The following is a 26,650-nucleotide window of genomic DNA, read 5'->3' as shown; positions in this document are numbered from 1 at the left end:
GGCAGAGGGCGCTGGCCGGCCCGGGGCGGTGCCGCCCGGGGGAGGGCGCAGGCGGCGGGGCGGGGGCGCGGCGGGGCGCAGGAGCCGCGGGCGGCGGCCGGGGCGGAGGAGCCAGCGCGGCCCATGGCTCCGCGGCTGCGGCTGCTGCTGCTGCTGCCGGCGGCGCTGCTGGTGCCGGTGCCGGCGCCGGCGCCGGTGGCGGGCGGGGGGCGGCGGGCGGCGACCCCCGACGGGGCGGTCGCCAACTTGACGGTGGCGGTGGTGCTGCCGGAGCGCAACGTGAGCTACGCGTGGGCTTGGCCGCGCGTGGGGCCGGCGCTGAGCCTGGCGCTGGAAGCGCTGGAGCGGGGCGAGCCGCCGCTGTTGCCGCGGCCCTTCTCGGTGCGCGTCGAGTTCATGAGCTCGGAGCTGGAGGGCGCTTGCTCCGAGTACGTGGCACCGCTCAACGCCGTGGACCTGAAGCTCTACCACGACCCCGACGTCCTCTTCGGGCCGGGCTGCGTGTACCCCGCCGCGTCCGTGGGGCGTTTCGCCTCGCACTGGCGGCTGCCGCTCATCACCGGCGGGGCGGTGGCGGCCGGCTTCAGCCGCAAACGGGAGCATTACAGCACGACGGTGCGTACCGGGCCCTCGGCCCCTAAGCTGGGTGCCTTCGTCTCCCACCTCCACGCCCACTTCAACTGGAGCGCCCGCGCCGTCCTCCTCTACGTGGACCGCAAGACCGACGACCGGCCCTACTACTTCACCGTCGAGGGTGTCTACCAGGAGCTGCAGGACGGCAGCAACCTCACCGTCCGACACCACATCTACTCCCCCGACGAGGGCGGCCCCGACACCGCCGTCCACTTCATCAAGGCCAACGGGCGCGGTGCGTGGGGCGGCGCGGCGGGGGGGGCGGCGGGGGGGGACCCCACGCGGGACAAGGGGGAGGGCGGGGGGGGACCCCACGCGGGACAAGGCTGAGCGCCCGGGGAGCGGAGGGGGCTCCCCGCGGGGGAACCGCGCAGGGCTCGGGGAGGGGAGGAGGCAAAATCTTCCGTGGGGCGCAGCGAGGGGCTGAGGATGCGGTGGGATCCGTGCGGGGCACAGGGAGGGGAGAGGGGTGCGGTGGGACCCGCCTGGGGCACAGTGGGGGGACAGAGGTGCTGCGTGGCACACACGGGGTACGGCAAAGGGCTGGGGGCGCGGTGGGACCCGCTCTGGGGTGCAGCGAGGGGACAGGGGTGCTGTGGAGCACACGTAGGGTACAGCAAGGGGTTGAGGGTGCAGTGGGAGCTATCTGGGGCGCAGCAAGGGGACGGGGACGCAATGGGGCCCGTGTAGGATACAGCGAGCGACCGGGAGCACAGTGGGGCACAGCAAGGGGTCAAGGGGGCAGTGGGACCCATCTGGGGCACAGCAAGGGGTTAGGGGGCCACTGAGGTCTGCGTAGTGCACAGCAAGGGGCTAAGAGGGCAGTGAGATCCGTATGGGGCACAGCAAGGGGATGGGGACACAGTGGGATCCATGTGGGGCACAGCAACAGGCCAAAGAGACGGCGGCACCTTTGTGGGGCACCGTGAGGGTCTGAGGACGCAGCGGGACCTGTGTGGGGTGCAGTGAGGGGCCAAGGACACAATGGGACCCGTGTGGGGCACAGCAAAGGGGCCAAGGACACAGTGGGACCCATGTGGGGTGCAGCAGGGGTGGGCACAGTGAGACCTGTGTGGGGCACGGCAAGGGGCCCGGGGCACAGTGAGGCCCATGTGGGGCAAAGGGAGGGGCTGGGAGCGCAGTGGGACCCGTGTGGGGCATGAGGATGGGCTGAGGGCACAGTGGGACCCATGTGGGGCATAGGGAGGGGTGGGCAAAGCGGGTTGTACGTACGGCACAGCGAGGGGTGGGCGCATTTTGTCGCGGTGGGGCTGGGGGCACAGCAGGACCTGCACGGGGAGGTGAGTGCACGGGGAACAAGGCAGGACCCGAGACCCCCTGGCCACCCCGGTGCCAGTGGGGGGATCCAGGGCAGGGTGGGGGGCCATGGGGTCCTCCTCCCTGCCCCCCAGCCTGATCTCCCTGTGCCGGGGGAGGTCCGGGGTGGACCCTCACCTTGGTGGGATGTGTGGTGTGAGGGGCGCTGGGGCTACCCTACCCTCTGCGTGAGCAGTATCAGGGTGTCCCGGGGGCAGGCGGGACCCAGCCACCTCCTCAGAGGCTGAAGGTGATGGTGTGGACGTGGCCACGGCCATCTGAAGGGCAGCGCCGGCTGTGGTTACGTGCCCAGAACAGCCTGGTGCCGACACGCCGAGGCGGCCGTGCCGTGCTCAGGCAGAGCCCCCCAGCCTGGCACCTGGGTGCCCTGGGCTATGCCCGATCCCGCCGCACACCAGGGACGGGGCTGGGGACGGCCCCACCCTGCTCATGGAGGGATAAATCAATTTGGTGCCTTGTGAGTGCCCCAGGGGAGCGGCTATATTGGGAGCGGGAGGAAATGGAGGGGCTTACGGAGGCAGCTGGAGAGCAAGGGCAGCCTGATGCTCTTTTATTATTGATGAGCGGGGTGTATCGATCCCGGAGCCAGCCACTCCGTGATGCTTCTTAATGGATCCTGAGATGCTGTGTCATTAAGAAGGACATTGAGCCGGGATGAGTGGAGCCAGATGGGCCAGCAGGAGACATGGCTGAGGCTCCGTGGGACCAGGCTGGGGGTGCATGGCTGGGGTGCTTTGGGGTGCTGGACAGGGTTTCTCTGGGACTGAGGCTGGTGGGGCTGGGTCCATGGGGCTGGGCATCCCATGGTGGGCTGCGGGAGCTGGGCAGCTTGTGGCTGCCCCTCTCATTTACTTGGCCAAGGGACTGGGATGGAGGCTTCCTGGTGTGCCGTCACCAGCCGTGGGGTGTGGATCTTTACATGGGACAGGGGCAAAGGACCATGCAGGGAAAAAGGCTAAAATCAGCGATTCCCATCAACATTTCCGGCTTGGTGCCGTAAATCACCCTGATGGGAATCGATCCCTCCGGCTGCAGGCAGGGGGTCGTGGCTGCCGGGGGCCAGGGGAGGAGGCCAGGCGTGGGCAGGGACCTGGGGGCCCTCCGGGCCGGGATGCGGGGGGGGTCTGGGCCCCTCTGGCCACAGCCCAGAGATGGGGGCAGGGCGTGGGGCTGCGTGCTTGGCCCCACGGGGATGGGTGCTCAGGGCTGAAATGCTGATGTTAGGTGCTTTCCTAACCCAGGGGTGTGGGGCAGGGAGCGGGGACCCTGCGAGGCTGTGCCAGGAGTGCCCACCCCTGCGTAGCATGGCACGGAGAGGGAAGCAGGAGCTTCGGCCGCAGCCACATCCGAGTCCATGCCCTGCAATGACACCGCATGCCATCTCTCTTGGCATTACCTTCCTTCTCCCAGGTGGTGGGCAGGAGTTTGGTAAACCTTTCCTGGGGAAAGCCGCTTCCCTGCCCCACCATATGCCCCCGAAGCGGCCGATGCCCGATGTTCACGGCTCTAAAGAGCAGGCATGGGGGGATGTGTGTGCATCGCCCCGTCCCCTGTATGGCTGCCTCACACTTCTCATTGCCCCTCTCACTGGTGTCTGGGCGACGTGCAGGGGCCCACGTCTCTTCTGCCACTTGCAAAAGCACTGATATAATTAGAGCTGTGGTTGAGGGAATTACCAGAGCATCTGCCTGCAAAGCCCAGGTCTCCTGCCTGGGGAGATGGCTGGGTGGTGCTGCCGGGAGGGGAGTGCATTTGGTCCTCGCCCCTGCAATCCCCCTGGGCGTGGGACGGCTGCTTGCCCAGGGCGAGGGTCTCTGCGCTGCAGTGCTCTGTGCCGGTGGGGTTGCTCGAAACTGCAGGGATTTGCTGCCCAAAACCGGGATTCGCCCTCACTTTAGGGTTATCTTCCATCATGCAGGGGTCAGGCAGCGTCCTGCCACCCCGTCTGCACACTTGGGGTCCTGCCCATCCCCTGAGACGGTGCACTCTGCCTCCTGCGTCATGGGCGTGCCCTAAATAAATGCCTGGGGGCTGCACGCACTCCAGCCTCGCGGGACCCCGGTCCCCTTGCCCTCGGTGATGCTGAGGCTGCTTTTGGCCATTTGCTGACCCCCGGGGGGGTGTGTGAGCAGGCAGGGGTGCTGCCGGCCAGGCAGGAGGCTGCCAGCTGGAGGCAGCTGCCAGCAGTCCCAGCATTGACCCTTCCCTTCTGTGCGGCTCCTGCAACCTGTCCCTGGGGAGCCGTCCAGGCGCCGTCGATCCCCTCGCTTGGTGGCCTTTGCCCAGGCAGGCTTTTGCCGTCGCCGCCGCGGGGGCCGGCGGCCCGGGGTGTCCCACCATCTGCCACCAGCTGTTGTGGCTCCCCAGCCCGTGCGGTGCCGCCGGCTGCCTTTTCCTGGTGCCTGCAATGGGACGGGGAGCGTCCCATGCTGTGTCCCCATGGGGGGACCCTCGGCCTCTGCGTGCTGGGGAGATGCTGAGCTGCCCATCCTGGCCGAGAAATCTGGGGACGGCACGTTCCCGGGTGCGGGGCTAGCAAAGTGGGGAAGCCAAGAGTGTTTATTTGAGGTATTGCAGCACTCGGAGGGAAACCATTTCAGACCCTGAAACGGGCTTTTGCTCGCGCACAGCCCAGGCTGCTGCGATTTCCCTCTCCCCCGTGCCCAGGAGCAGCTCCCCACGTCGCTGTGGGTTTCCCATGCCCAAGGTGGCTGCGCTGGGTTTCTTCTCCCACCCATGGGCTGCCTCGCTGCCCCCGTGGGTGACCCTGTCAGCCCCGCCGCCTGCGTGGCCGGGTGCCCTCCAGCAGCAGGGACCCCCTTCCAGGGCGCGGGGCTTCCCTGCTGTCCCCAGCCCTCCCCGCGCTCCGGATCCGGCCGGGGCGCTGGGCCCCATGCAGAAGGGCTGTGCGCTGGGGCCAGCGCCCGAGCGTGACATTCCTCCGGCACCCGCCGCCACCGCCTCCTCCGTTGCTCAATCCTGGGTTCCCAGCCAGGCTGGCTGGAGCGGGGGCCCTGGTTTTCCGGGGGGAGGGAGGAGGCAGTGGCAGGATCCTCAGCAAGGGCAAGGAGGGCCCCTGCTCGGGGGGGTTTCGGACACTCTTGGGCGCCCGTCCCCACGGCCCGTGGTGCCCGGTGCCAGCCCCACGCTGCACCCACGCAGCACCCGGGCGGGCATCCCATCGGGACCGGCCGAGCCCCCGGCAGCGGGTGGGGGCACGCGGGGCGGCCGGCCGGGGCCCGGGCACCCCCTTGCCGCGTGGGTCGCACCAGCGAGATGCTCTGTTTCCAATTAGCGTCGGCAGCCGCCGAAGGTGCTGGAATCCAGGAACCTGCACATTCCTGCCGCACGGCTGGCCGGCCGCGAACCCAAACATGGATTTGTCTGCTCCCCAGGGGCCTCCGGCACAGGGCCCCGACGCCTCTCCCGTCCCCCCCGGTCCCCTGGCTGGGGCTGGCGGGGAGCAGCCGGGGAGCTGATGCCGGGGGCAGCATCTCCGGGGTGGCTTTTGCTGGAGCAGGGTGCGCGTGGGTGCTGGAGCAGAGTGTGTGGGGTCTGCGCGTGGAGCGTCCGCCTCATATTTTGGAGCTAGGGTTCCCCTGTTCTCCTTTCCCCCGTCAGCCCAAGGTGGCTGATGGGGCAAGAGTGGGTCAGGGCCAGTGAGGGCGGTGGGGCTGAGCGGGCTCTGTGGCCATGGGGCATGTGGCATGAGAAGGCGGTGAGCCAAGCACTGCCCCTTCCGCCTGCTCCATCATCCCCGCAGCCACCGAGCGTGCCCCCAGCGTTGCTCTGCCCCATCGCCCCGAGGGAAAGCATCCCACCCCGTGCCCGAGCGGGGTGCCCCGGGGCGGGGTGGCATCGTGCCCCTGACGCCCTGCGTCTCGCCGGCAGTGGTGTATCTCTGCGGGCCGCCGGAGATGCTGCGGCAGATCATGCAGCTGGCACAGCGGGAGAACCTCACCAACGGCGACTACGTCTTCTTCTACCTGGACGTCTTTGGGGAGAGCCTGCGGGGCGACTCTGCCCGCGACCCCTTCAAGCCCTGGCAGCAGAGCCCTGGCCAGGACTCGGGGCTGCGCAAGGCTTTCCAGGTGAGCTGCGCCCGCCTGCCTGGGAACGGGGACAGGGACCTCCCCAGCCTGGCCCCGGTTCACGAAGCGGGGTGCTGTGCTCGGTTGCAGATGGTGCTGGTGATCACCTACTACGAGCCCCAGAACCCCGAGTACCAGCACTTCCAAACCCAGCTCATCCTGCGAGCCAAGCAGAAATTTGGGGTGCAGCTCAACTACTCCCTGGTGAGAGAGTCACTCTGCGTGGTGGGGCGGCGGGGACCCTCCCCATGGGGCTGTGGCACCTCACCAGGGTGCGGAGGGTGGGACGTGACCACGGGCAATGCCAGAGGGGCCATTCCTGGTGGCAACAGCCACGGGCAGTGCCATCCCCCCAGGGTGGGTGCACGGCCCCGGCGTGGGGTTATGGGGCCGTGGGTGTGAGTGTGGCCCCAGTGTGGGGCTGTGGGCCCGCGGGTGGGTGCGTGGCCCCAGTGCGTGGGGCGTGTCTTGTGGCCAGGGTACCCCCGCGCGCATGGCCGCAGGTGTGCTGAGGTCCTCCCCGGCAGATGAACCTGGTGGCGGGGTGTTTCTATGACGGGATGCTGCTGTACGCCATGGTGCTGAACGAGACCCTGCGGGAGGGCGGCTCCAAGAAAAACGCCACCCACATCATCGAGAAGATGCGGGACCGCAAGTTCCAGGGTAAGGATAGGGTGGAGGTGGCCGGGACAGGGGTGCCGCAGGGGCGGTGGGACCCGGTCCCCGTCCCACCCGGGTCTCTCCTCCCGCAGGCGTGACGGGGCTGGTGAGCATGGACAGCAACAATGACCGGGACACTGACTTCAACCTATGGGCCATGGGCGACCTCGAGAGCGGGCAGTACGAGGTGGGGGCCGGCACCGGCATCCTGCCGGCAGCCGGGGCTGGGGTACGGGATGCTGGGGGCTGGGGGGACCTCAGCTCTCTCTGCCGTAGGTGGTGGGACACTACTCAGGTGTGGAGAAGCAGATCCACTGGCTGGGACGACCCATCCCCTGGGTGAAAGGGGCCCCCCCCTTGGACAACCCACCCTGCGTCTTCGACGTGGATGACCCCTCCTGCGATAAAAGTGGGTGTACTGGGTCCCCACGTCCCTCAGTCCCTACCACCCTTCCCTGTGGGTGCATGGGAACCTGGCACCCGTGCCAGCCAGGCCACGCTGATACCCCCTCCTGCCTGCAGCCCCCCTCTCCATGCTGGCCATCGTGGCTTTGGGCACCGGCCTCACCTTTGTCATGTTTGGCATCTCCAGCTTCCTCATCTTCAGGTCAGTCGGGGCTGGGGGAGCCTCTGCCTGGGCACCCCTCGGCCTGGGGGGGGTGAGCAGGGTGGGGGGGCATGGGGGCCTGACCCCAGTGTGCTCCCCAGGAAGCTGATGTTGGAGAAGGAGCTTGCCAGCATGCTCTGGAGGATCCGCTGGGATGAGCTGCAATTTGGGAGCCCCGAGCGGTACCACAAGGCAGCGGGCAGCCGGCTCACACTGTCCCTGGTGAGAGCTGCCAGTCCCGGGACACCACCGTCCTCCTGCCCCTGTGCCACCCTCCCTCCCTGCCCGACACTCCTCCCTTCTTGATCCCCTACATGGTCCTCCGTCCCCTATAGGGCCACAGCCCCATTGCATCCATCCCCCACAGAGCCACAGCCCCGTTTCATCCACCCCCTACGTGGCCCTCCATCCCCTCCAGAGCCACAGCCCCATTGCATCCACCCCCTACGTGGCCCTCCATCCCCTCCAGAGCCACAGCCCCATTGCATCCACCCCCTACGTGGCCCTCCATCCCCTCCAGAGCCACAGCCCCATTGCATCCACCCCCTGCATAGCTCTCCGTCCCCCGCAGAGCCACACTTCATCCATCCCCTGCAGAGCCACGCTTGAGCCATCCCCTACACAGCCCTGAATCCCCTACAGAGCATCACACCTCATCAAGCCCCTCTGTGGCCCTGCATCCCCTACACAGCCACACCTTATCCATCCCCTACACCCCGCTACATGCCCTGCAGCACACCGTACCTCACCCTATAGGCTTCACCCTCCCTACAGAGCATGCAGAGCTTGGCCCGACCCTGCAGAGCTCGTCCTGCACCATCCCCTGCACACCCCTGGGTGTCCCTGCCCTGCTCCGTTGGTGCCTGTCACCCGCCGCCCTGGGGTCCCCATCCCTAACCCCGTTCTTCCCCGCAGCGTGGCTCCAGCTACGGCTCCCTGATGACCACCCACGGCAAGTACCAGATCTTCGCCAACACCGGCCACTTCAAGGTCAGTGCAGCAGGTGGGGAGCTGAGCCCTCCCCCCGAAACCCCCCCAGCCCTCTTGGGGTGCTCCCCCTCGGCTGCACCCCCACCCTACAGGATGCCGGCACCTTCCTCCCCTCCCCAAATCTGCCCAGCGGGCGCTGACCTCTTCCCCCTCCCTGGCACCCCAGGGCAACGTGGTGGCCATCAAGCACATCAACAAGAAGCGCATCGAGCTGACGCGGCAGGTGCTCTTCGAGCTGAAACACGTAGGTCTGAGCCGGGGTGGGCACCCTGCCTGGGTGTGCTGGGGCCAGTCGTGGCAGCGGAGGGGGCTGGTGGGAGCAGCAGCGCGTCCCCCCCCGACCTCAGCAACATCTGGGCTCCGCTTCCACCTCCAGATGCGGGACATCCAGTTCAACCACCTGACCCGTTTCATCGGGGCGTGCATCGACCCCCCCAACATCTGCATCGTCACCGAGTACTGCCCGCGGGGCAGCCTGCAGGTAGAGGGGCTTGGGGACACCGGGGGTGACACTTAGACAGTCCGGGTGACCCGGCTGGGCTGGGTGTTGAGGACAGGGCTGTAGATGCCGGTGGCCACCCAAGCCCCACAAGACTCGCAGCAGAGCTGCCCAAGCAGGCATCAGAGGCCAGTGGAGGGGAGGGGGTGGGTGCCATGGAGTATCCGCAGCTGGGTGCTCGGTGAGGCTGGTGCTGGTGCCACCCTCTCCCGGGTGCTTGGCGGGGTCCACTCAATGTGCTGCCCCAGGATGTCCTGGAGAACGAGAGCATCAACCTGGACTGGATGTTTCGGTACTCCCTCATCAACGACATCGTCAAGGTACCCGAGCGAGGGGCACGAGGGGCTGGGGGAGGTGCCTGAGGGATGCCAGCTTCACTACGTCTGTCTGTCCCAGGGAATGGCCTTCCTGCACAACAGCATCATCGGCCACCACGGCAGCCTCAAGTCATCCAACTGCGTGGTGGACAGCCGCTTCGTGCTGAAGATCACCGACTACGGGCTGGCCAGCTTCCGCTCGCCCTGCGACGGTGAGGACACGCACGCCCTCTATGCCAGTGAGTGCCCACCGCCGGGGACTGGGGGACCAGAGGGACAGGATGGCCCTGCCTCACCGCCCCATGGCCTTGTGCCACCAGAGAAGCTGTGGACAGCCCCGGAGCTGCTGCAGAAGGGGCGCCTGCCCACCCCGGGCATGCAGAAAGCTGACGTCTACAGCTTCGGCATCATCGTGCAGGAGGTCGCGCTGCGCAACGGTCCCTTCTACATCGAGGGCATGGACCTGAGCCCCAAAGGTGAGGGTGGGGGCAGGCGTGGGGTGGTCCCATCCCTGCCGGGGAGGTCTGGTGCTCACCGTTGGCCGCCCCCCGGCAGAGATTGTGCAGAAGGTGCGTAACAGCCAGAAGCCCTTCTTCCGCCCCTCCATCGACATCGGGGTGCACAGTGAGGAGCTGGCAGTGCTGATGGAGCGCTGCTGGGCGCAGGAGCCGGCCGAGCGCCCCGACTTCAGCCAGATCAAGATCTTCATCCGTAGATTCAACAAGTGGGTGGCTGGCGAGTGGGGCAGGTGGCCCTGGGCGGGAGCGGGGACAGCCATGGGGGCGGTGGTTGGGTGGCACCTCTTCCCGCGGTGCCAGCTGCCTGCACCCCGGCAGGGAGGGCAGCACCAGCATCCTGGACAACCTGCTGTCGCGCATGGAGCAGTACGCCAACAACCTGGAGAAGCTGGTGGAGGAGCGGACACAGGCCTACCTGGAGGAGAAGCGCAAGGCGGAGAACCTCCTCTACCAAATTCTGCCCCAGTGAGAGGGGGAGAGACGGGAGCATGTGGGTGTGGGGGTTGGCATGGGGTCAGCGTGCAACCGCTGCCGCGCAAGCGTGGGGTCCCTTGCCGGCTCACCATGCTGGTGCAGGGCAAGGGACGCAGGGGGAAGAGGGGATTTGGGGTAAGAGCCCACCACCATCCCCCCGTCCTTGCTAGCTCTGTGGCAGAGCAGCTGAAGCGCGGGGAGACGGTGCGGGCCGAGGCTTTCGACAGCGTCACCATCTACTTCAGCGACATTGTGGGCTTCACCGCCCTCTCGGCGGAGAGCACCCCCATGCAGGTGAGAGCAGGGCTTGGGGGGCAGCCCCCCTGCGGGGCTGGCGGGGGGGCTCATACCCTGGCAGTGCAACCTCTGGGGCTGGGGGGACATGCCCGCTCCTAGCCCCACATGCACCCTTCCTCCGTCCAGGTCGTGACGCTGCTGAACGATCTCTACACTTGCTTTGACGCCATCATCGACAACTTTGACGTTTACAAGGTGAGGGGGGGTGTGAGCAAGCGCAGCCCCCCAAAGTGAGGCGGGCAGCGAGGAGCCCGGGGTGTACCCGCTCCCCCTGACCCCGCAGGTAGAGACCATCGGGGATGCCTACATGGTGGTGTCGGGGCTGCCGGTGCGCAACGGGAAGCTGCATGCCCGCGAGATTGTCCGCATGGCCCTGGCCCTGCTCGAGGCCGTCAAAACCTTCAAGATCCGGCACCGGCCCAACGACCAGCTCCGCCTGCGTATCGGCATACACACCGGTGAGCCCCCGCGCCGGCCGGCACCACGGCTGGGGGATGCTTGCCCACCCGCCCTGCAGCAGCCCCAGGCATCTCTGCGCCCGCAGGTCCTGTGTGTGCCGGAGTCGTGGGTCTGAAGATGCCGCGGTACTGCCTCTTCGGGGACACGGTGAACACCGCGTCCCGCATGGAGTCCAACGGCCAGGGTGAGCCATGGGGCTGGCAGCTGGGGTCCGGCGCCACGGGTCGTGCCCCGCTCCCAGACCCAGCCATGTCCCTTTTGCCTTTCTGTGCCACCCAGCCCTGAAGATCCACGTCTCGTCCACCACCAAGGAAGTCCTGGATGAGTTTGGCTGCTTCGAGCTGGAGCTGCGCGGGGACGTGGAGATGAAGGTGAGGGCGCGGGGACCCCGCTGGGGTGCCAGCCCTTTCTGGTGCAGGGGCATTTGATGGGTGGGTGGGTCGGGGCTGGGACCCCTTGTACCCCCGTGGCACCCAAGGAGCGGCACCGGGGGCGGGGAGGGTCTCACTGCCCCCCTCCGCCCCGCAGGGCAAGGGGAAGATGCGGACGTACTGGCTGCTGGGCGAGAGGAAAGACCCCAAAGTCATCTGAGCCCGGCGGCAGTGGCGGAGCCCCCAACCCCAACGGGGCCACCATGCTTCCCAGCGCCTGGCCCCCCGGCATGCACCGGCACCCCCCCGTCACCGCAGCCCCCCACCACCACTGCAGCCCCCCTGCTTCAGCAGGGCTCGGGCACAGGGGGCCAGCGGCCACAGCACCGCCTGCCCCCTTCCACCGGCACCAGCAAAGCCCACCTCCCCCCACAGCCTCTGCTGGAAGGGGGGAACCGGCCCTGATCCAGCCCGGGGGGGGACCCCGTATCCCCCCACCCTCGGGTCCTGCCACCCCTGCCCTCTCCCCACGGCTCAGCTGGCTCTGAGCCGCTCCCGGGGCCTGGCCGCCCCGCAGGGCACTTTGCCGTCTGTTTTCAGTACCTGGCCCCCGACAGAAGTTGTGCCCATGTCACCCCCTCCCCGGGGGGGGGGAAACGGGGGCTCCTGCCAGGACTGACCCCTTGGCCAGGGCAGGCTTCAATGCCGCGGCTCCCCCCTCCCCGATCTCCCCCTCCCCTGTATATAGCCCCACCGGCTCATGTAAATACCCCCCCTCCCCCAGGTGTAAATATAGGAGTCGCTGCAAACTATTTTGTTGAAATACAAACTTCCCCAAATCCCTCTGTCCCCTGACCTCTGCTTCGCTCTGCCCCGGAGCACCAAGCGGGGGGGGGGGGGGGGGGGGCCGGGGTGAACCCCAACATTAAGCTCAGCCTGGGCTGGGGATGGCTGCCTGGAGCATCCCGGAGCATCCCAGAGCATCGTACCCCGGGGGTCCGGCTGCGGTGTGGGGCGGGGGTCCGGGTCCGGGGAGCCGGTGCAGGGCGGCTGGAGCAGCAGCTGCTGGCGAGGGCCCGGGGCGGTGCTGGGAAGGCAGGGCCGCCACGGCGGGGTTTGCTTTGGCGTGAGGGCTGCAGTGCGTTCCTCTGAGCTCATGCTCTGGCCACGCTGCCGCTGCCTCTTACTGGAACCCACCTGTGCCCGGGGACGGGGGCCGCGTGTCGCCCGCTGCGGGCGCCGGGAGAGGTCACGTCCCAGGGGACGGGGCTGCGCCAGGGGCTCTCCCTCCGTGCCCCAGGAGGGAGGCTTGGGGCCGTAGCATGTTTTGGGGCAGCAGTGACTTGCAGAGGGGCTGGAGGGTGTCCCCACGCCTGTGCTGCATGGCCCCATGGGGATCAGGATGCCAGGGACACGGTGCTCCCCCTCCAAATGCCCAGCCGGAGCACAAGCCTGGGGCGGCAAGGATGCTGGGACCACCTGTGCCCTCCTGCTCTTTATTGCTTGCGGGGACGGAGCCGGCTGCTCAGGGGGGCACAGGGCAGGGGCTGCTCTAGGTACTCGGTGATGGGAGTGGAGAAGGCTGCGTTCCTCCGAAAGGGACTGTCCCCGCTGCGGATGCTGGTGACAGCCTGGAGGGAAGTGGAGAGGTCCCCATCAGCAGCCGAGTCCCCCGGGTGCCGGCAGGGCAGGGTGCCGGGGGGCTTGCAGGCAGGCTGCGGGCTTGCTCCAGCCAGAAGCTGCAGGGCTGCTCCGTGCAGTAGTCGTGGGGCTGCAGGTGGAAGCAACGTGACAGTGGGCAGGGGGGATGGCGTGCCCGGGGGGGACACAGGAGCCTCGCAGGCTCCCTGGGGGCTGCCACAAGTTGGGGGGGGGCTGTCCCCTGCTGTACCTGGGTGGTGGGCAGTGGTGTGAATTGGCAGCCCCAGGCACAGTAGTCCCGGTGCGTGGTGGAGACAAACTCCATGGGCATCGGCGGGGGACAGATCTCTTCCAGCATCTCCTTCCTGCTGGCAGAACAGACCCTGCACCCCTCAGCTCTGGGGTCCCCCCCACCCCGGGCAGGCACCCGCAGCAGGGTCCCCTCCTCCGGGGCATGGCTTCAGGGGTGGGTGGCACGCAGGGACGCGAGCTTGCCTGTATTTCTGGTAGAGCATGGACTCCAGCATGGCCTCCCGCTGCCCTGCGAGGGGGAAGGTGCCATCAGCCCTGCAGCTAAGATCCCCTCGCTGCCTTTTTGGGGGGCACACGGCTCGGGGGGAGCTCAGCCTCACCTCGCCCCAGCAGCAGGGCCCTGTGCGGCGGGCGGTAGGTGTCCTTTGTGGTAGTGCTGTCGGTGGGCCAGGAGAGGGGCTGGTGGACCAGCAGCCCGTGGTGGCCGTGCCGGTAGGTGAAGCCCTCGCTGCCCGGCTCCCACCCTGGCACAGGGTCCAGGTGGTTCGTGGCTCTCTGGGGACGGATGGTGGGGGCTGCGGGAAGGGGGTAGGAGCCCACCCTGCAGTGCCCTGTGCCTGCTCCCAGCTTTTAGGCTTTTGATGGTCCCATGGGGCTCTGGGCAGGGTTGGGAGGTGGGGGTGAGTCACCCCCTCCTGCTGAGCATCCGCAAGCTGGGGGCACTGCCCCATACCTAAGGCCGTGCCATGCCGGCAGGTGCCTGACACAAGCCCTGGGAGCAGCCCCAGAAGCACGAGCTGCAAAAAGAGGGGTCAGTCCTTCCAGCCGGCTCCCTGGGAAAGCTGGAGTGGGGGCATCTGCGGCTTGGGCAGGGCTGACCTCTCCTGCCTGCCGGGGTTCAGCCGGCCTCGTACGGCTGCCCCGTCCCCCTGGGTGTCCAGGCTGCCTCTACGGCTGGGCAAGTGCTCTTACGGCACTTGAACAAACCATGGGTCCCCAGGCTGTGGCACATCTTGGCCCATGTCCCCACCAGCCTGGCTCGCCCAAGCAGGCATCCCCGCATCCCTGCGATGGGCTGCGACACCCAGCTCCTGCCGCTCCAGCGGCGAGCTCCCGGCTCTCCTCCCAAAGGCTCACCATCGCTCCCCACGTGCCTGCCCGTGCCTTTTGTGCTATTGAATTTCATCCCCTTTCCATCCCGCTGGGCTCAAGGTCGTCCAGGGAGCTCCGGCTCGGCCAAGGGCGGCTATTTAAAGAGAGGGGTCTGCCCAGGAGCGGGGGCCTTCACAGGATCACCATGTGGGACGCGGTGGGGTGGGTTTTGAGGGGCATTTCCCCTTACGAACCCCCAGGCGATGGGGGGAGTTACCTCCTCCTGCCAGTTGTGGATCAAGCAGCTCCCCCGGGGCACCAACCGCCTGGGCTGCTCTGCCGGCGTCTGCAGGGGTGCGGGCAGCACTGGCACCGCAATGGAGGGCACCTCGCCGGGGCAAGTCCCCCGCTTTGCAGGGCAGGGCAGCAGCTCGACCCTGCCAGGATCCTTCCCAGCCTCAGCCCGTGGCACCGCGCTGGGCACGGCTGGCAGGACCTCGGCGGGCAGCTCGGTCGCGGCCGATGGCATCCCCTGGGGCACCTCGGCTGTGGCTGACATCTCCTGGGGCACCTCGGCTGTGGCTGACATCTCCTGGGGCACCTCAGCTGTGGCTGACATCTCCTGGGGGATCTCGGTCGTGGCCATTGGCGTCTCCCGGTGGGATGGGGGCTTCACCATGGGCACCTCAGGCAGGAGGATGTCACTCTGGACCCTGACCATGCCCGGTGGCCTCTCGCCAGGGCCCAGGGGAGGCATGTGGCCCGACAGAGCCACCCTGCAGGTGGGGACAGTCCCTGAGGAAAGGCGGTGGGGCGCATCCTTCAGCCCCCCTGCCCGCCATGTCCGCAGCCCCCACGAGCACAGGCAGGGCCCTAATGCCCGGGACTCCGGGTCCCCCGCGGTGTCACCCCCACCCCGGGGGGGGACAAGGGACTCCTCTCCCTTCGGGGTGCGGAAGCAGCGCCTGCTGCTGGGTCTGCGCTCTGGAGGGGTCTCCCCTCCCCAACTCCCCTCTCCCCCCTTGCCCCCCGCCCAGTGTCCCCAGCACGGTCTCCCCCCGATGCTCCCCCCCCCACCCCGTGCCCCTTCCCGGGGCTCCGCGCCCCCCAGCACCCCCTGCATGGGCTCTGCCCCCAACCTCCTCCACAGGTGCCCCCTCCCCGGGCCGTGCCGCTGACCCCCAACCTTGTAATGCCCCCTGTGCCCTTAACGCTGCCCAGGCCCTGCCCCCCAGGTGTCTCCCCCGGGGTCACCCTAAGGCCCTACACCCCTCGGTGCCCCCCGCTGTCCCCGGCCCGGCCCCACCCTGGGGGGGTCTCGGCCTCCCGGCGCCGCCGCGCTCCGGCTCCATGGCGCCTGCGCGGGCTGTAGGCGCTGCGTCTCCATGGAGACGGTAAACACCTCCCGCGCAAGCTCATTGATGGCGCCGGGTTGCGTGCGCTCCTCCCATTGGCGGAGAGCCCGGAGGGGAGGGGGCGGGGCCCACCGGGGGCGGGGCCAAGGGGCAGGATAGGAGCGGACGGGGCAAGAGGGCGTGACCAGAGCCGCGTGGGCGTGGCTGGGGGTGTGGCCGGGGCAAGTGGGCGTGGCCGGGGCAGGAAGCGGGGGAGGTGCACGGCCGGGGCCGGGCTCCGGGGTCGGGCTCCGGGGCCGGGGGTTGTCCCCACCCCGGGGGTCCGTGTCCCCCCCGCCCCGGGCTGCCCTGCCGCCTTGGAGCCACCACCGGCGGGGGCCGCGGAGGGGCCTTGGGCCCAGCCAGAGCTCGCAGGGCCTGGCCTGGGGGCAGGGGCGGCCCCAGAGGCTCTCGGCGGAGGGCGACGGGCGGGCAGCGCAGCCGGGCAGGGACAGCTCGGCCCCGCTGGGGCGGCAGGAGGGACGTGCCCTGCACCGGGCGCCTGGGGACACGCGGGTCCCCACGGCTCGGCCCGAGTGACATCCCCGCCGCCGTTTGGGCCGGGCCCGCGGGCGCGCCCGTCTGCCCCAGGGACCCACGGCTGGCCCAGGGTGACGGGGCGGGACGGGCCCGGCGCCTGGCTGGGCGCAGCCGGTCCCCCGCAGGCGTGGAGCAGCTCCCCTCGCCGCCTGCCCTCGCCGGGCCCCCGGCCTCCATCCCCGCGTTGGAGGCCGGGCAGAAGAAGGGCCCTTTGATAGCGCGTGGCGGGCTCCGGCGCGAGGGCTGTTATTGCAGGCTCTGCGGTGTGTGCCGCCGGGGCCGCCGCGCGCTCGGCGCTGGGGCCTCTGTTTTTCCTGGCTGGGGATGTGCCTGGCCCCTCTGGCCTTGGCCGGCCGGGGCCCCCAGCGGGGACCGCTCCTCCGTCCGGGCGCTCGGCCTCGCGCCAAGCGGAGGCTCTTCCGAGCCCATCTGCCGCGCAGCTGCGGGGAGGAGGGGGAGACTGCCCCGGAGCTCAGGCTGGGCAAAGGGGCCCCCCCCGTGCTGGGGCCGCACCAGCCCCGCTGCCACTGGAGGCGGGTGCCGGGGTGCCCCGAGGGCCGGGTGCTCGCTGCGAGGGTGCTGGGGTGCGTGCTGCTGGTCGTGTCCCCACGCTCGGCCCCGGGCCCGGGGCTGGCCCCTGAGGCGCACCCGTACCCCCGCTCATGCTGGGGGCGGGGGGTGCAGCCTGGGCTTTTTGGGGGTGCTTTTCCCAGGGGTGTCCCCAGATTCCCCGCCAGACAGGCGTGGGCTTGTCCCCAGGGCAGCCAAAAGCCTGGCCAGGCAGCGTGGGTGCCTGGGGGACACCGAAGGGACACTAAAGGCACCACAGTACTGTGTGGGACAGGGACCCTGGCGATGCCAGCTCGGGAGCGTGCACTCGCCATGGGGCAAACCACTCTGGGGTGGCATATGGGGCATGGCCGTGGGGCTGCACCCTGGCAGCATCCCTGTAGGGCAGCAGCCCTGGAGCTGCTGGAGCACATCTGGCTGCCTCTCACTGGCTGACACATTCCCCCCCACCTCGGCCCCCCTTCCCGGCTCTTTTGGGAACTTGCGTCATTCGTGATAGTCTTCGGCTGAGGAATGAAAACAGCAGTTGGCCCCCACCGCCCCCCCGGCCCAGCCCCATGGGGCTGTGACCGCTGCGCTGCCCCGGCGCTGCTCGGGGACCGACAAAATAAACACGGCGCAGGAGGGAAGGCGATGGCAGGCGTCCATCCCCTGACCTCGTGTGCCAGCACTTGCCCCCCGCCGGGCACGGCATCCCTGGGGGACTGCTCTGGGTGAGCCCTGGGGGATGATGCACTGGGGGATCCCTGGCCCCTTCTTGGAGACCCCCACCTCCCCAGGGACCCCCAGCCCCGATGCAGGGCTGTCCCACGTCCAAGAGCGGCCCTAGCCCATGCTGAGGCTCGAGCGGTTCTCGGAGGCGAGAAGCAGCAGCAGCATCCAACATCTTTAAGGTTCATTTACACCCCGAAAACATTCCCCATGCTATACTGGGTGTGTGCGTGTGTGTGGGAGCGACCGGGCTCTGCCACAGCCCCATCCTGCTCCCGGGGGGCCCCGCCGCCAGCGCCACCGAGCTGGAGGCTGAACAGAGCCGCCATTCTCCCCGGCGGGCTGCGGTCCCCTGCGCGGCTGGCGGGGGCCCAGGCGGCCTCGCCGGCGGTGCCAGGTGGGCCGTGCGCCGTGCCAGCACCGGCCCCCGCCGCTAAATATAGCCACGCGCGGCGGGAGCGTGAGGCGCGGGGCAGGGAGCGCGCGGGCGGCCGCGCACGTCTGCGGCCTGGTGCTCGCTGCGAGCGGGCGGCTGCGCGCGGGGGAGCCCCCAGGCGCGTGCACCCCCGATGGGGCGGACAGGGCCACGCGCAGGCACGTGTCCGCGGTCAACGCGTGTCAACGCACGCGTGCGAGCGCTGCTGCCCGTGTATGGCGCCGTGTTTCGCGGGGGAGGGGGGGCCTGCGGTGTGCAACACACGGTGTTTTGCACGGCGGTGTATGCGCAGGGGGTCTGCGGTGCGCGATACAAGCCGTTTTGCATGGCGGTGCTTGCGCGAGGGGTCTGCAGTGCGCAACGCAAGGTGTTTTTCACAGTGGTGCATGCGTGAGGGGTCTGCGGTGTGCCACACAAGGTGCTTTGCACGACGATGCACGAGCGAGGGGTCTGCGGTGTGCAACACAAGGTGTTTTGGGTGCACGCATGAGGGGTCTGTGGTGTGCAACACAAGGTGTTTTGGGTGCACATGCGAGGGGTCTGCGGTGTGCAACACAAGGTGTTTTGGGTGCATGCGTGAGGGGTCTGTGGTGTGCCACACAAGGTGCTTTGCACGGCGATGCACAAGCGCGGGGTCTGCGATGTGCAACACAAGGTGTTCTGCACGGCGATGCACACACGAGGGGTCTGCGGCGTGCAACACAAGGTGCTTTGCACCGCAGCGCACGCGCGAGGGGTCTGGGGCGCGCAGCACAATGCAGGCACAGCGGCGTGGTGCGCGCAACGCTTTTTGCACGGTGGTGCACACACGGGGAGTCTGGGATGTGCAGCGCAATGACGTTTTGCACGGTAGCACCTGTATGGGGGGTCTGCAGCGTGCAATGCAACTTTTGCACAACGGTGCAAAGGCAGGGGGCCTGGGGTGTGCAGCGCGATGCGTTTTGCACAGCGGTGCACACGCGGGGAGGGTCTGGGGTGCGCAGCACGGTCGGTTTTGCCCGGTGGCACATGCCTAAGCGGTGCGGTGTGCGGTGGTACAGCCGCGGGTGTATGTGCAGGGGCAGCACGCCCACCGCGCAGCCTGTCCCCCGCTGCCCTGGGCTCACGGCTGGGAGCACCTGGGAGCTCCCAGTGAAGGCCCTCCGGGGTGGGGAGGAGTAAATGTGCAATTAGCGCTTTTAGTTCAATTTAGTGCAATTAGCTCGCTTTTGCAAGGCAGAGAAGCATCGGTGCCCAGCGTGGGGCTCTGGCAGCAACACGGGGCTGCTTGGGGGGCACCCAGTGGTGGTGGTGGGGGTGGGGGCACGCAGCGGTGCTGGGGCTGTGTCATAGCAGTGGGGCAGCCCAGGGCATGGGGTACTGCCGGCACCCCTGGGACACTCCCCAGCTCGGGGACACCCTTGTGGCACCCAGCCTGCTCCCCCCTGCTCAGCGCCAGGATGGGCCTTTCACCTGTGGGATGTGGGCACCCCCCAAAAACCTCTTGCTCCAACTGGGGGGCTCCAGAGCATCTCCAGTGCAGGCAGGTTGGGATCTGGGGAGCCCAGACCCCCCCTCTGAGAAGAAGGGCACCCCCCCCCCACCCCGAGTCCTGCTGGCCTGTCCCCGCTGCTGTGGACACCCGAGGCCACCCAGGCCGGCCACCCCCACCCCCAGGAGGGCCACCCCGACACAGAGTCACCGAAGCCACCGCCATGGAGATGCTTTATTGGGGGGTGGTGGGTCGGGGGGGCTCAGCCGGGGGGCCAGCCCAGCTGCCGCCCACCCAACACATGGAGGTGCAGGTGGTAGACGGACTGGGCGCCATGCTTCCCGTCGTTGATCACTGCCACGAGAGGGACAGGGGTCAGGCCACCCCCACACCAGGTCACCCCCCCCCGCCCCCCCCGGGGACCACTGGCGAGGGTCCTGCCCCACGGCACGGCAGGGGACACCAACTCACCGAGGCGGTAGCCGTCAGCCAGCCCCTCCGCCTGCGCCGTGCGTGCCGCCACCACCAGCAAGTGCCCCAGGAGCTGCGGGAAGAGAGCGGGAGGGGGTCAGCACCCTGCATGTCCCCCCCACAATGTCCCAGGGACTCCCCCCCTCCCCCCCCGGACTCACCTCGGTGTCCTGGGGACCCACGCGGCTGATCCTGGGGATGGGGCGCTTGGGGATCACCAGGAAGTGGACGGGGGCTTGGGGGGCCACGTCGCGGAAGACCAGGCACTGCCGGGGGGGAGCAGGGTGAGCCCCGCACCCATGGGTGCTGCCCCCCACCCGCTCCACGGGGGACACGGGCCCCGCTGTCCCCGCTACCTTGTCATCTTCGTAGAGGATGGTGGCGGGCACGCTGCGGGCGATGATCTTGCTGAAGATGGTGGGCTGCCCGTCCGCCTCCTCGCCGGCCGCCGCTGCCCGCCGCGCCTTGCCCACCTCCCCGTCCTGCCCGCCGGGCGCTGCCACGCACCGCTGGGGCAAGGGACACGCGGGGCCTTACGGCCTGCACCACGCGGGGGCGGGGACCCCACGGCCGGGGGGTGGCGGGGGCACGGGGAGGGGGGACGACGACACGACGACACACACATGTGGGGGGTGATGGGGGGGGCGTGCAGGTGGGGGTGGTGGGGGGATGCGGGGGGGGTGGTGGTGGGGTGCACGTGGGGGTGGTGGGGGGTGCACGGGGGTGGTGCTGGGATGCACATGGGGGTGGACGCAGTGGTGGTGGGGGTGATGCACGCGTGGGTGATGCGGGGTGCACGCGGGAAGTGATGGGAGGCATATAGGGGTGCCTGGGGGTGATGGGGGGGTGTGTGTGCACGTGGGAGTGATGCCCGTGGGCGTGACAGGGGGATGCACGTAGGAGACAGGCCGAGGTATATGCGGGGGTGACGCTCATGATGGGGGTGACAGGGGGAACGCGCACGGGGGCCGTGGGGGTGCACGCGGGTGCTCCGAGGCCCCGTGCCGTGGCGTGGGGGTGCGCACGGCGGGGATCACGCCCGTCGCGGACCTTGCCCGCGGGTGGGAGCGGCGGCGAGCGTGGGGCAGGGCGAGGACACGGCCACGGCCACGGCCACCTCCCCTTCCCCCCCTCCTCCGGGCCCCCCCGTCCCACGCGCGCCCCGCCCTCCCCCCGCGCCCACCTGCCCCACGCGCAGCGCGCCCCGCGCCGCCCAGGCGCGCGCCAGCCCCCGCGCCATCACCGCCGCCATGGCCGCCGCGCCGGCCCCGCCCCGCCGCCCCATTGGCTCCCGCCCCTGTCACTCCCACTCCCTGACCGCCCCTCCCCTTAAAGCGCCCGCACTCGCCTGCGCCCACGCGTGAACACGCGGGCGACACGGCCGGGCCCGCGCGGCACTCTGCGGGCACCCGCCCGACCCCCTCCCCGCCCCCAAACCCACCCGTGGGTGCCGTGAGCACACGTGGAGGCGCAGCCCCCCGCCCCCCCAAGGACCCCGGGGCGGAGGCTGGTCCAGGCGGGGTTTATTGGGTGCTCAGAAGCCCATGCGTGGGCGCTTGCGGCGGGGCTGCGAGGCGGAGGAGAGCTGGCTCTGGGAGAGGGGGATGCAGAGCTGGCTGGCCTGGCTGCCGGGGGGCTCCGGGGGCTCGGGGGGGCCCTCGGCCCACACCGCCAGGTAGTCCCGCAGCATCTTCCGCCGCTCCTTGGGGATGCCGCGGCAGCGCAGGCTCTGGGAGGAGAGGAGGGCGTCCTCGGGCACCGGCGACGCCGGGGGGCTGCCGCCGGGTGGGGAACCCTCCTGGGGGAGCACGGAGGGGCGGCCGGGGGAGAGCGGCGGGGGGGCCGCATCGCTCAGCTCCGACAGCTCGGACTGGTAGGTGAGGGAGGAGGTGAAGCTGGCCGAAAGGCTGCGCCGGCCACGGGCTCGCTTCTGCCGCCGCCGCCGCTCCCGCAGCGCCCGCTGCCTCTGCGCCATGTTGAAGCTCGTCCTCTCCTCCCACCACTGCCACCAGTCCCCGGACCAGGACGCCGTCAGACGGGCGCTCAGGGTGTCCGGACTCCCCTCCGGCTCTGGGGGCTGCGGCAGGGCAGGGGGTTGTGGTGCCGGGGGGTCCCAGCGCTGGACGCGGCCCCCTTCCCGCATGGCCTGGCGCAGCCGCTGGCGTGCCTGCCTGTGCAGGGCGCTGGGGCCCGCCGGCGACTCCAGCTCTTTGCGGGTGAAGAGGCGCTTCTGGCTGATGGTGGGGGGCCAGGCGTGCCGGGGGGGCTCCCTGCAGCCCTTGGAAAAAGCCTTCAGCCAGCGGCGGTACCGCAGGGCTGCGGCCGGGCTGGGCGCTGCCGGGGAGGGCTGGGGGCTGGCACAGGGCTCCTGGGGGAGTTTGGCTTCCTCCGGGGCCCCTGGCGGGGCCACGTCCTCCTCCTTCTCCTCGTCCTCCTCCTCTTCCTCTTCCTCATTGATAATCACCTCCACGTTGGACAAGTAGAAGGTTTGCTCTTCCTCGTCCTCCTCCTCTTCTTCCTCACTGCCCAAGCCTGGCGGGCTGCTGGCTGGAGCCTCGAAGAGAGGGGAAGAGCCGGGGGCTACTGCTGCCTCGGTCTCCGAGGTGGGCGCAGGGGGCTGCGCTGCCTCGTGGGTCAGCCTCTGACAGAAGACGTCCCCGGCCTCGGAGAGCTGGAAAACCAGCAGGGACTCCCGCGGCCCATCCTCCTGCAGCGCAGCGGCCAGCCCTGCGGGGACAGGGAGGGCATTGCCACCGGGGTCCCAGCCCTGGGGCCCCTCCTGGGGCCTAGCCAGCGGTGGGAGCTGCCCCCCACCCCACCACGGCCACGCTCACTGCTGGCTCTTGCCCCCCACGTCCTTTTCTATATCATTAATCCCTTGCACGGGGTTGTTCAGGGCTTTGCTTTTGCTTTTTCAACCACCCCCCTCGCCCAGGGCACGGTGAGGGCTGTCGCCCCACCTGCCTCCAGCCCATGTCCTCCCCCCTGGGAGCTGCACCCCAGGGCAGCGCGGGACACCCACCGGCAGCCGGGACACCGAGGCGCTGCTGGAGCAGGCGGTGGCGGTGGGGGAGCTGGGTGGGCAGGTGCTGCAGGCAACCGGCGATGCTGTGCAGCTTCTGCGGAGACCCCACCAGCTGGCAGGCCGACTGGCTGCCCCCTGCGGAAGGACATGCCAAAAATCGGCCGGTGAGCACCGATGCTGTGGCAACAGCCGGTCCCAGCGGCGAGGAGGCTGGGACATGGGCACAGAGCAGACCCAGCCCCACAGGACCCCCAGAGCCCCGTTTCTCACCCTGGTATTGCAGCAGCAGCAGCTCCTGGGTGCGGGATGTGCCGAGCAGCACCTTATGGCTCCTCCCAGGGCCCCCCGGTGTCAGGTGGGCAAAGAGAGGGGGGGCCTTCATCATGTGTGCCCACTTCAGCACAGGCACCAGCGGCAACCGCTCGTCCAGCACATACACAGAGAACTGGGAACGGGGAGCACGGCTTAGGGGGGCTCACCCCAACATGCCATGGGCAGCCCCCCTCAGCTGGGAGATCCCCCTGCCTCACAGGTGCTGAGAGCCAGGGCTGTGCTGGGGTGTCCCCCCCCAGCCCCCAGCTGTCACCCTCAAGGTGTGGTGGGTCTCACCTGGGTGGTGACAAGGTGCTGGGAGGGGTGAGCCCTACCCAGGTACATGGGCAGCACCACACGCTCGCCCTGCTGGCAGCCGGCTTCCTCGCCCACCTTGAACAAGTCGAAGTGGCATCTCTCGGGGGCCTGTAGCAGCAGAGCGGGGTGCTGTCAGCACGCCAGGCTGGGGAATCCTCTCCCCCGCCCGCCACCAGCCCCACGCCCACCCTTCCCGGGCTCACCCGCGCGTCCAGGCACTGCAGGCCGGTGCGGTCAGCGCAGCTCAGCACCCGCGGGTGGGCGGTGAAGTCGCTCCAGCGCCAGGGCGAATGGTCCCGAAAAAACATGGTCTGGGGGTCGTGGCGGAGCCGCTGCAGCCTGCGGGGAGAAGGCAGTGCCGGCACAGGGCAGAGCTGCCCCTCTTGCTTGGGTCCCCTATCCTACCGAGACCCAGGGGTCTGCGTGAGCCCCCTCCCGGCCCCCAGTGCCCCATCTCACCCCATCTCGACGCTCCAGAGGTAGACGGCTCCGCTCTGAGTGCTGACGGCCAGCTCCCCGGGGAGGTGAGGGCTGCGGGATGGGAGGCACGGCATCACCGCAGGGGCGAGAGCACACGCCACAGCGGGAAGGGCTGCAGAGGCAGCAGAGCCCTCTCCTTGCAAAGCTCCGTTCCCCCAGAGCTTACCTGACGGTGAGGCAGGAAGCAGGCACGCTGGTGCGGATGACCTGCAGCGGGGTGGGGGCCGCCCCTGTCCTGCCTGGCACCCTCCAAACGCCGCAGTGATAGTCTGAGCGGATGCCAACAAAATCTGGCAGGGGACAGGAGGCATCACGTGAGATGGCAGCGTCCCGGGGGCTCCCTGCTGCCCCTCCACCCCATGCCCTGCCCAGCCTGAGGTATGGATCCTGGGGTATGGATCCTGGGGCTGGCTCACCTTCCCCGTCCACCCGGGCGGCAGCCACTTGCCGGATGCGCCCGTTGAGCTCAAACTGCGCCGGGGAGCCCCGGGCACGGGGCAGCTCCTCCAGCACCACGTCCTGGAAATCTGGGGCGCTGGCTAAGGGCAGTGCGACACAACCCTCCCTTCCCTCCCCGGGGACACCCCGTGGGGAAGGATACAGAGGTGGTTCATGGCCTGCCCTCCGGGGTACACCAGGCGGCCCACGTGTGCCCCCATGTCTTCGGGGGGCAGCCAGGCCAGCGCACCCCCTGTAGGGCTCTCGTCGAAGAGCAGACCGGCCCACTGCAGCAGCAACTCCTCATGCACGCAGTCCGCCAGCAGCCCCAGCGGCACCTCGAAGAGCCAGTCACGGCAGAGGTGGGAGAACCAGCGCAGGCGGGAGGCGAGGTGCCGCCGGGGGCAGCCGCTGCAGGGGTACAGATGGCATCAGGCGGGGGGAGAGAGCAAAACCCCCGCCCCAGCCCTCTCCAGGGCAGGAGACGTGGGGATGCTTACCGCCTGGCCTCCAGACAGTTGATTTCCTCCATCAGGGCCGTCATCCGGATGGTGCTGTCCCGGGCTTGTCTCTGCGGGGAGGAGAGGGGGTTGGGGCTGGCAGCTGCAAGGGGAGGAGTGGGGGACAGCGTTGTCACCCCCGAATGGACACTGACCCTCAGCTTGGAGTTGCCCAGGTAGAAGTTCTTGTGCAGCAACTGCCCCAGGGAGCCAAACGCATCTTCTGGGTGATCCACAAAGAAGTGGCCCAGCTGTGCGGGAAAGACAGGGAAGGGTTGGGACGTGCAGGGACCCCGTGCCGTCCCCACAGGTCCTCGGCAGAACACAGTGCCCCAGGCCCTACCTGCTTGGTGAAGTCCAGAGCGGCTCCGGACTTGCCTGTCCGGAGCTTCCTGCGCAGGATGCCGTGGTAGAGGATGTCCTGAGGTGCGAGCAAGGGGACCCAGCAGCCTGTGGGGAGAGGGCAGGCGCCGGCCGGTACTGCACAAGTACTGGGACAGCGCTGCAGCACCGGGGGGGGGGGGGGGGGGGGCGGGGGGGGAGGGCAATGGCTCGCCCATCCCCGCTCCCTCCTGTGCGAGCACCCCCGGGGAGAGCCACTAAAGCTCCCTGTGTCAGCGCGGCACAGCCGGCGGGATCCCGAGCCGCAGGGCAGCTCGGCGGGCAGCTGGAAGGGGATGTCCCCCCCTCCCCGGGCAGCGCACCCCCCTTCCCGCCCCCGCGGCCCTCACTCGCGTTGGGAGGCAGGACGGGCACGGCGGCAGCGTCGGCGGGTTCCCAGCTCTCGCCCTTCCCGCCGCGGCGGGGCACGAACGCCGTCTCGGCCTGCAGGAAGAGGAGGCGGGAGGTGAGAGCGGCCCCTGCCCGCCCCCGCCAGCCTCCCCCGGCCCGGCCCGGCCCGACCCGAGCCCCCGGGCCCGGGCAGGGGGGGCTGCGCCGCGGCCTCACCTGGCGGCGGCCGGGGCCGGCCTCCAGCACCTGCCCATGCTCGCCCCAGCCGGCGGCCGGAGCGGGGCCCCCCTCCTCCCGGGGCGGGCCGGCGCCGAAGTAGGAGGGGAAGAGAGCGGCCGGGAACTCCATGGCCCCGGGGGGCGCCGGTAGCGGGAGGGGGGCAGTGGTGGCGGGGCCGGGGGGCGGGAGGGAGCCGGGCCTGGGCTGGGCTGGGCTGGGCTGGGCTGGGCCGGGGGGTCCCGGCGGGTCCCGGCGGGTCCCGGGGTCCGGGAGCGATCGCCGCTGGCTGCCGCGCGGGAATGGCGCGCCACCGGAAGTGGCATCACCACAGCGTCGCGCTGCTGGCGCCGTGCACCAATCAGCGCCCGGGAACGGAGCGAGACCAGAGCGGCGCCGGCGGCAGCGCGCCGCGGAGCACTACCGCCCCCTGGCGGTCGGAGGGAGCAAACGCGCCTCGGCCACCGGGAGCGGGGGGGGCGGTCCGGGGGAGCGGGACGGGACCGGGCGGGCGGGGCGGTGGGGACCGGGCTGGACCAGGACCGGCACTGGGGGAGCCATCGGGACCGGACCGGGGATCGTGTTCCCCCCCCCGCCCCCAGGACAGCAGAGGGGGAACCCTCCCACGGGTCCCGCCGTGGGCACACCTCGTCCTCCGTGTCCGGCCGGGCCCCGGTGCTGCGTGGCCGGAGCCACCCGGTCCGGGCGCTCTGGGTTGGCAGGGACCCGCCGCGGCCGTGACGCAGGGGTCTGCGGTGTCCCGGGGGCGGCAGGGTGCCTGGGGGCTGCACGGCCGT

General features: G+C 69.8%; 3 protein-coding genes across 5 annotated transcripts; 1 reads left to right on the top strand and 2 right to left on the bottom strand.

Annotated features, from left to right (window-relative positions):
- Positions 1–92: 92 nt before the first annotated feature.
- Positions 93–12,086, top strand: NPR2 (natriuretic peptide receptor 2). Of its 2 annotated transcripts, none has more exons than XM_075527076.1 (22): positions 93–868; positions 5,863–6,062; positions 6,153–6,266; positions 6,590–6,725; positions 6,815–6,909; positions 6,999–7,131; positions 7,245–7,329; positions 7,431–7,551; positions 8,245–8,319; positions 8,486–8,563; positions 8,696–8,800; positions 9,067–9,138; positions 9,215–9,347; positions 9,456–9,611; positions 9,691–9,859; positions 9,972–10,118; positions 10,298–10,421; positions 10,551–10,619; positions 10,708–10,882; positions 10,969–11,067; positions 11,163–11,254; positions 11,412–12,086. In XM_075527076.1, the coding sequence occupies exons 1-22, from the start codon at positions 124–126 to the stop codon at positions 11,472–11,474; spliced, it is 3,186 nt and encodes a 1,061-aa protein (XP_075383191.1). In that variant the 5' UTR covers positions 93–123; the 3' UTR covers positions 11,475–12,086. The 2 variants fall into 2 exon arrangements, with proteins under 2 accessions (XP_075383191.1, XP_075383190.1); XM_075527075.1 differs by having other exon boundaries at positions 94–868; positions 9,215–9,374.
- A 7,515-nt stretch (positions 12,087–19,601) lies between these two features.
- On the bottom strand, positions 19,602–21,095 carry HINT2 (histidine triad nucleotide binding protein 2). The gene is made up of 5 exons (XM_075526762.1): positions 21,016–21,095; positions 20,189–20,341; positions 19,994–20,098; positions 19,833–19,905; positions 19,602–19,715 (listed from the first exon to the last, which is right to left on the bottom strand). The coding sequence occupies exons 1-5, from the start codon at positions 21,082–21,084 to the stop codon at positions 19,624–19,626; spliced, it is 492 nt and encodes a 163-aa protein (XP_075382877.1). The 5' UTR covers positions 21,085–21,095; the 3' UTR covers positions 19,602–19,623.
- Positions 21,096–21,318: 223 nt separating this feature from the next.
- On the bottom strand, positions 21,319–26,103 carry TAF1C (TATA-box binding protein associated factor, RNA polymerase I subunit C). 2 transcript variants are annotated; one of them, XM_075527390.1, is made up of 14 exons: positions 25,854–26,099; positions 25,637–25,730; positions 25,249–25,355; positions 25,061–25,156; positions 24,906–24,976; positions 24,569–24,816; positions 24,384–24,494; positions 24,134–24,257; positions 23,947–24,018; positions 23,691–23,826; positions 23,467–23,595; positions 23,128–23,302; positions 22,855–22,992; positions 21,319–22,559 (listed from the first exon to the last, which is right to left on the bottom strand). In XM_075527390.1, the coding sequence occupies exons 1-14, from the start codon at positions 25,983–25,985 to the stop codon at positions 21,367–21,369; spliced, it is 2,826 nt and encodes a 941-aa protein (XP_075383505.1). In that variant the 5' UTR covers positions 25,986–26,099; the 3' UTR covers positions 21,319–21,366. The 2 variants fall into 2 exon arrangements, with proteins under 2 accessions (XP_075383505.1, XP_075383506.1); XM_075527391.1 differs by lacking the exon at positions 22,855–22,992 and having other exon boundaries at positions 25,854–26,103.
- Positions 26,104–26,650: the final 547 nt, after the last annotated feature.

This window comes from Mycteria americana, chromosome Z, assembly GCF_035582795.1.
Source record: "Mycteria americana isolate JAX WOST 10 ecotype Jacksonville Zoo and Gardens chromosome Z, USCA_MyAme_1.0, whole genome shotgun sequence".
In the NCBI taxonomy this organism is placed as follows: Eukaryota; Metazoa; Chordata; class Aves; order Ciconiiformes; family Ciconiidae; genus Mycteria; species Mycteria americana.
Note: the sequence above shows the minus strand (reverse complement) of the source record. Positions and strands in the feature narration are given on the sequence as shown.

Coding starts and splice junctions, on each gene's coding strand:
- NPR2 (XM_075527075.1), top strand. CDS start 124: ATGGCTCCGCGGCTGCGGCTGCTGCTGCTGCTGCCGGCGGCGCTGCTG. Junction 7,552..8,244: donor GCCGGCTCACACTGTCCCTG/GTGAGAGCTGCC, acceptor TCTTCCCCGCAG/CGTGGCTCCAGCTACGGCTC. Junction 10,620..10,707: donor ACAACTTTGACGTTTACAAG/GTGAGGGGGGGT, acceptor CTGACCCCGCAG/GTAGAGACCATCGGGGATGC.
- HINT2 (XM_075526762.1), bottom strand. CDS start 21,084: ATGGCGGCGGTGATGGCGCGGGGGCTGGCGCGCGCCTGGGCGGCGCGG. Junction 20,099..20,188: donor TCCTCTACGAAGATGACAAG/GTAGCGGGGACA, acceptor CCCCCCCGGCAG/TGCCTGGTCTTCCGCGACGT. Junction 19,906..19,993: donor TGGGTCCCCAGGACACCGAG/GTGAGTCCGGGG, acceptor CTCTTCCCGCAG/CTCCTGGGGCACTTGCTGGT.
- TAF1C (XM_075527390.1), bottom strand. CDS start 25,985: ATGGAGTTCCCGGCCGCTCTCTTCCCCTCCTACTTCGGCGCCGGCCCG. Junction 25,157..25,248: donor CTCTGGACTTCACCAAGCAG/GTAGGGCCTGGG, acceptor TTTCCCGCACAG/CTGGGCCACTTCTTTGTGGA. Junction 24,977..25,060: donor TGGGCAACTCCAAGCTGAGG/GTCAGTGTCCAT, acceptor TCCTCCCCGCAG/AGACAAGCCCGGGACAGCAC.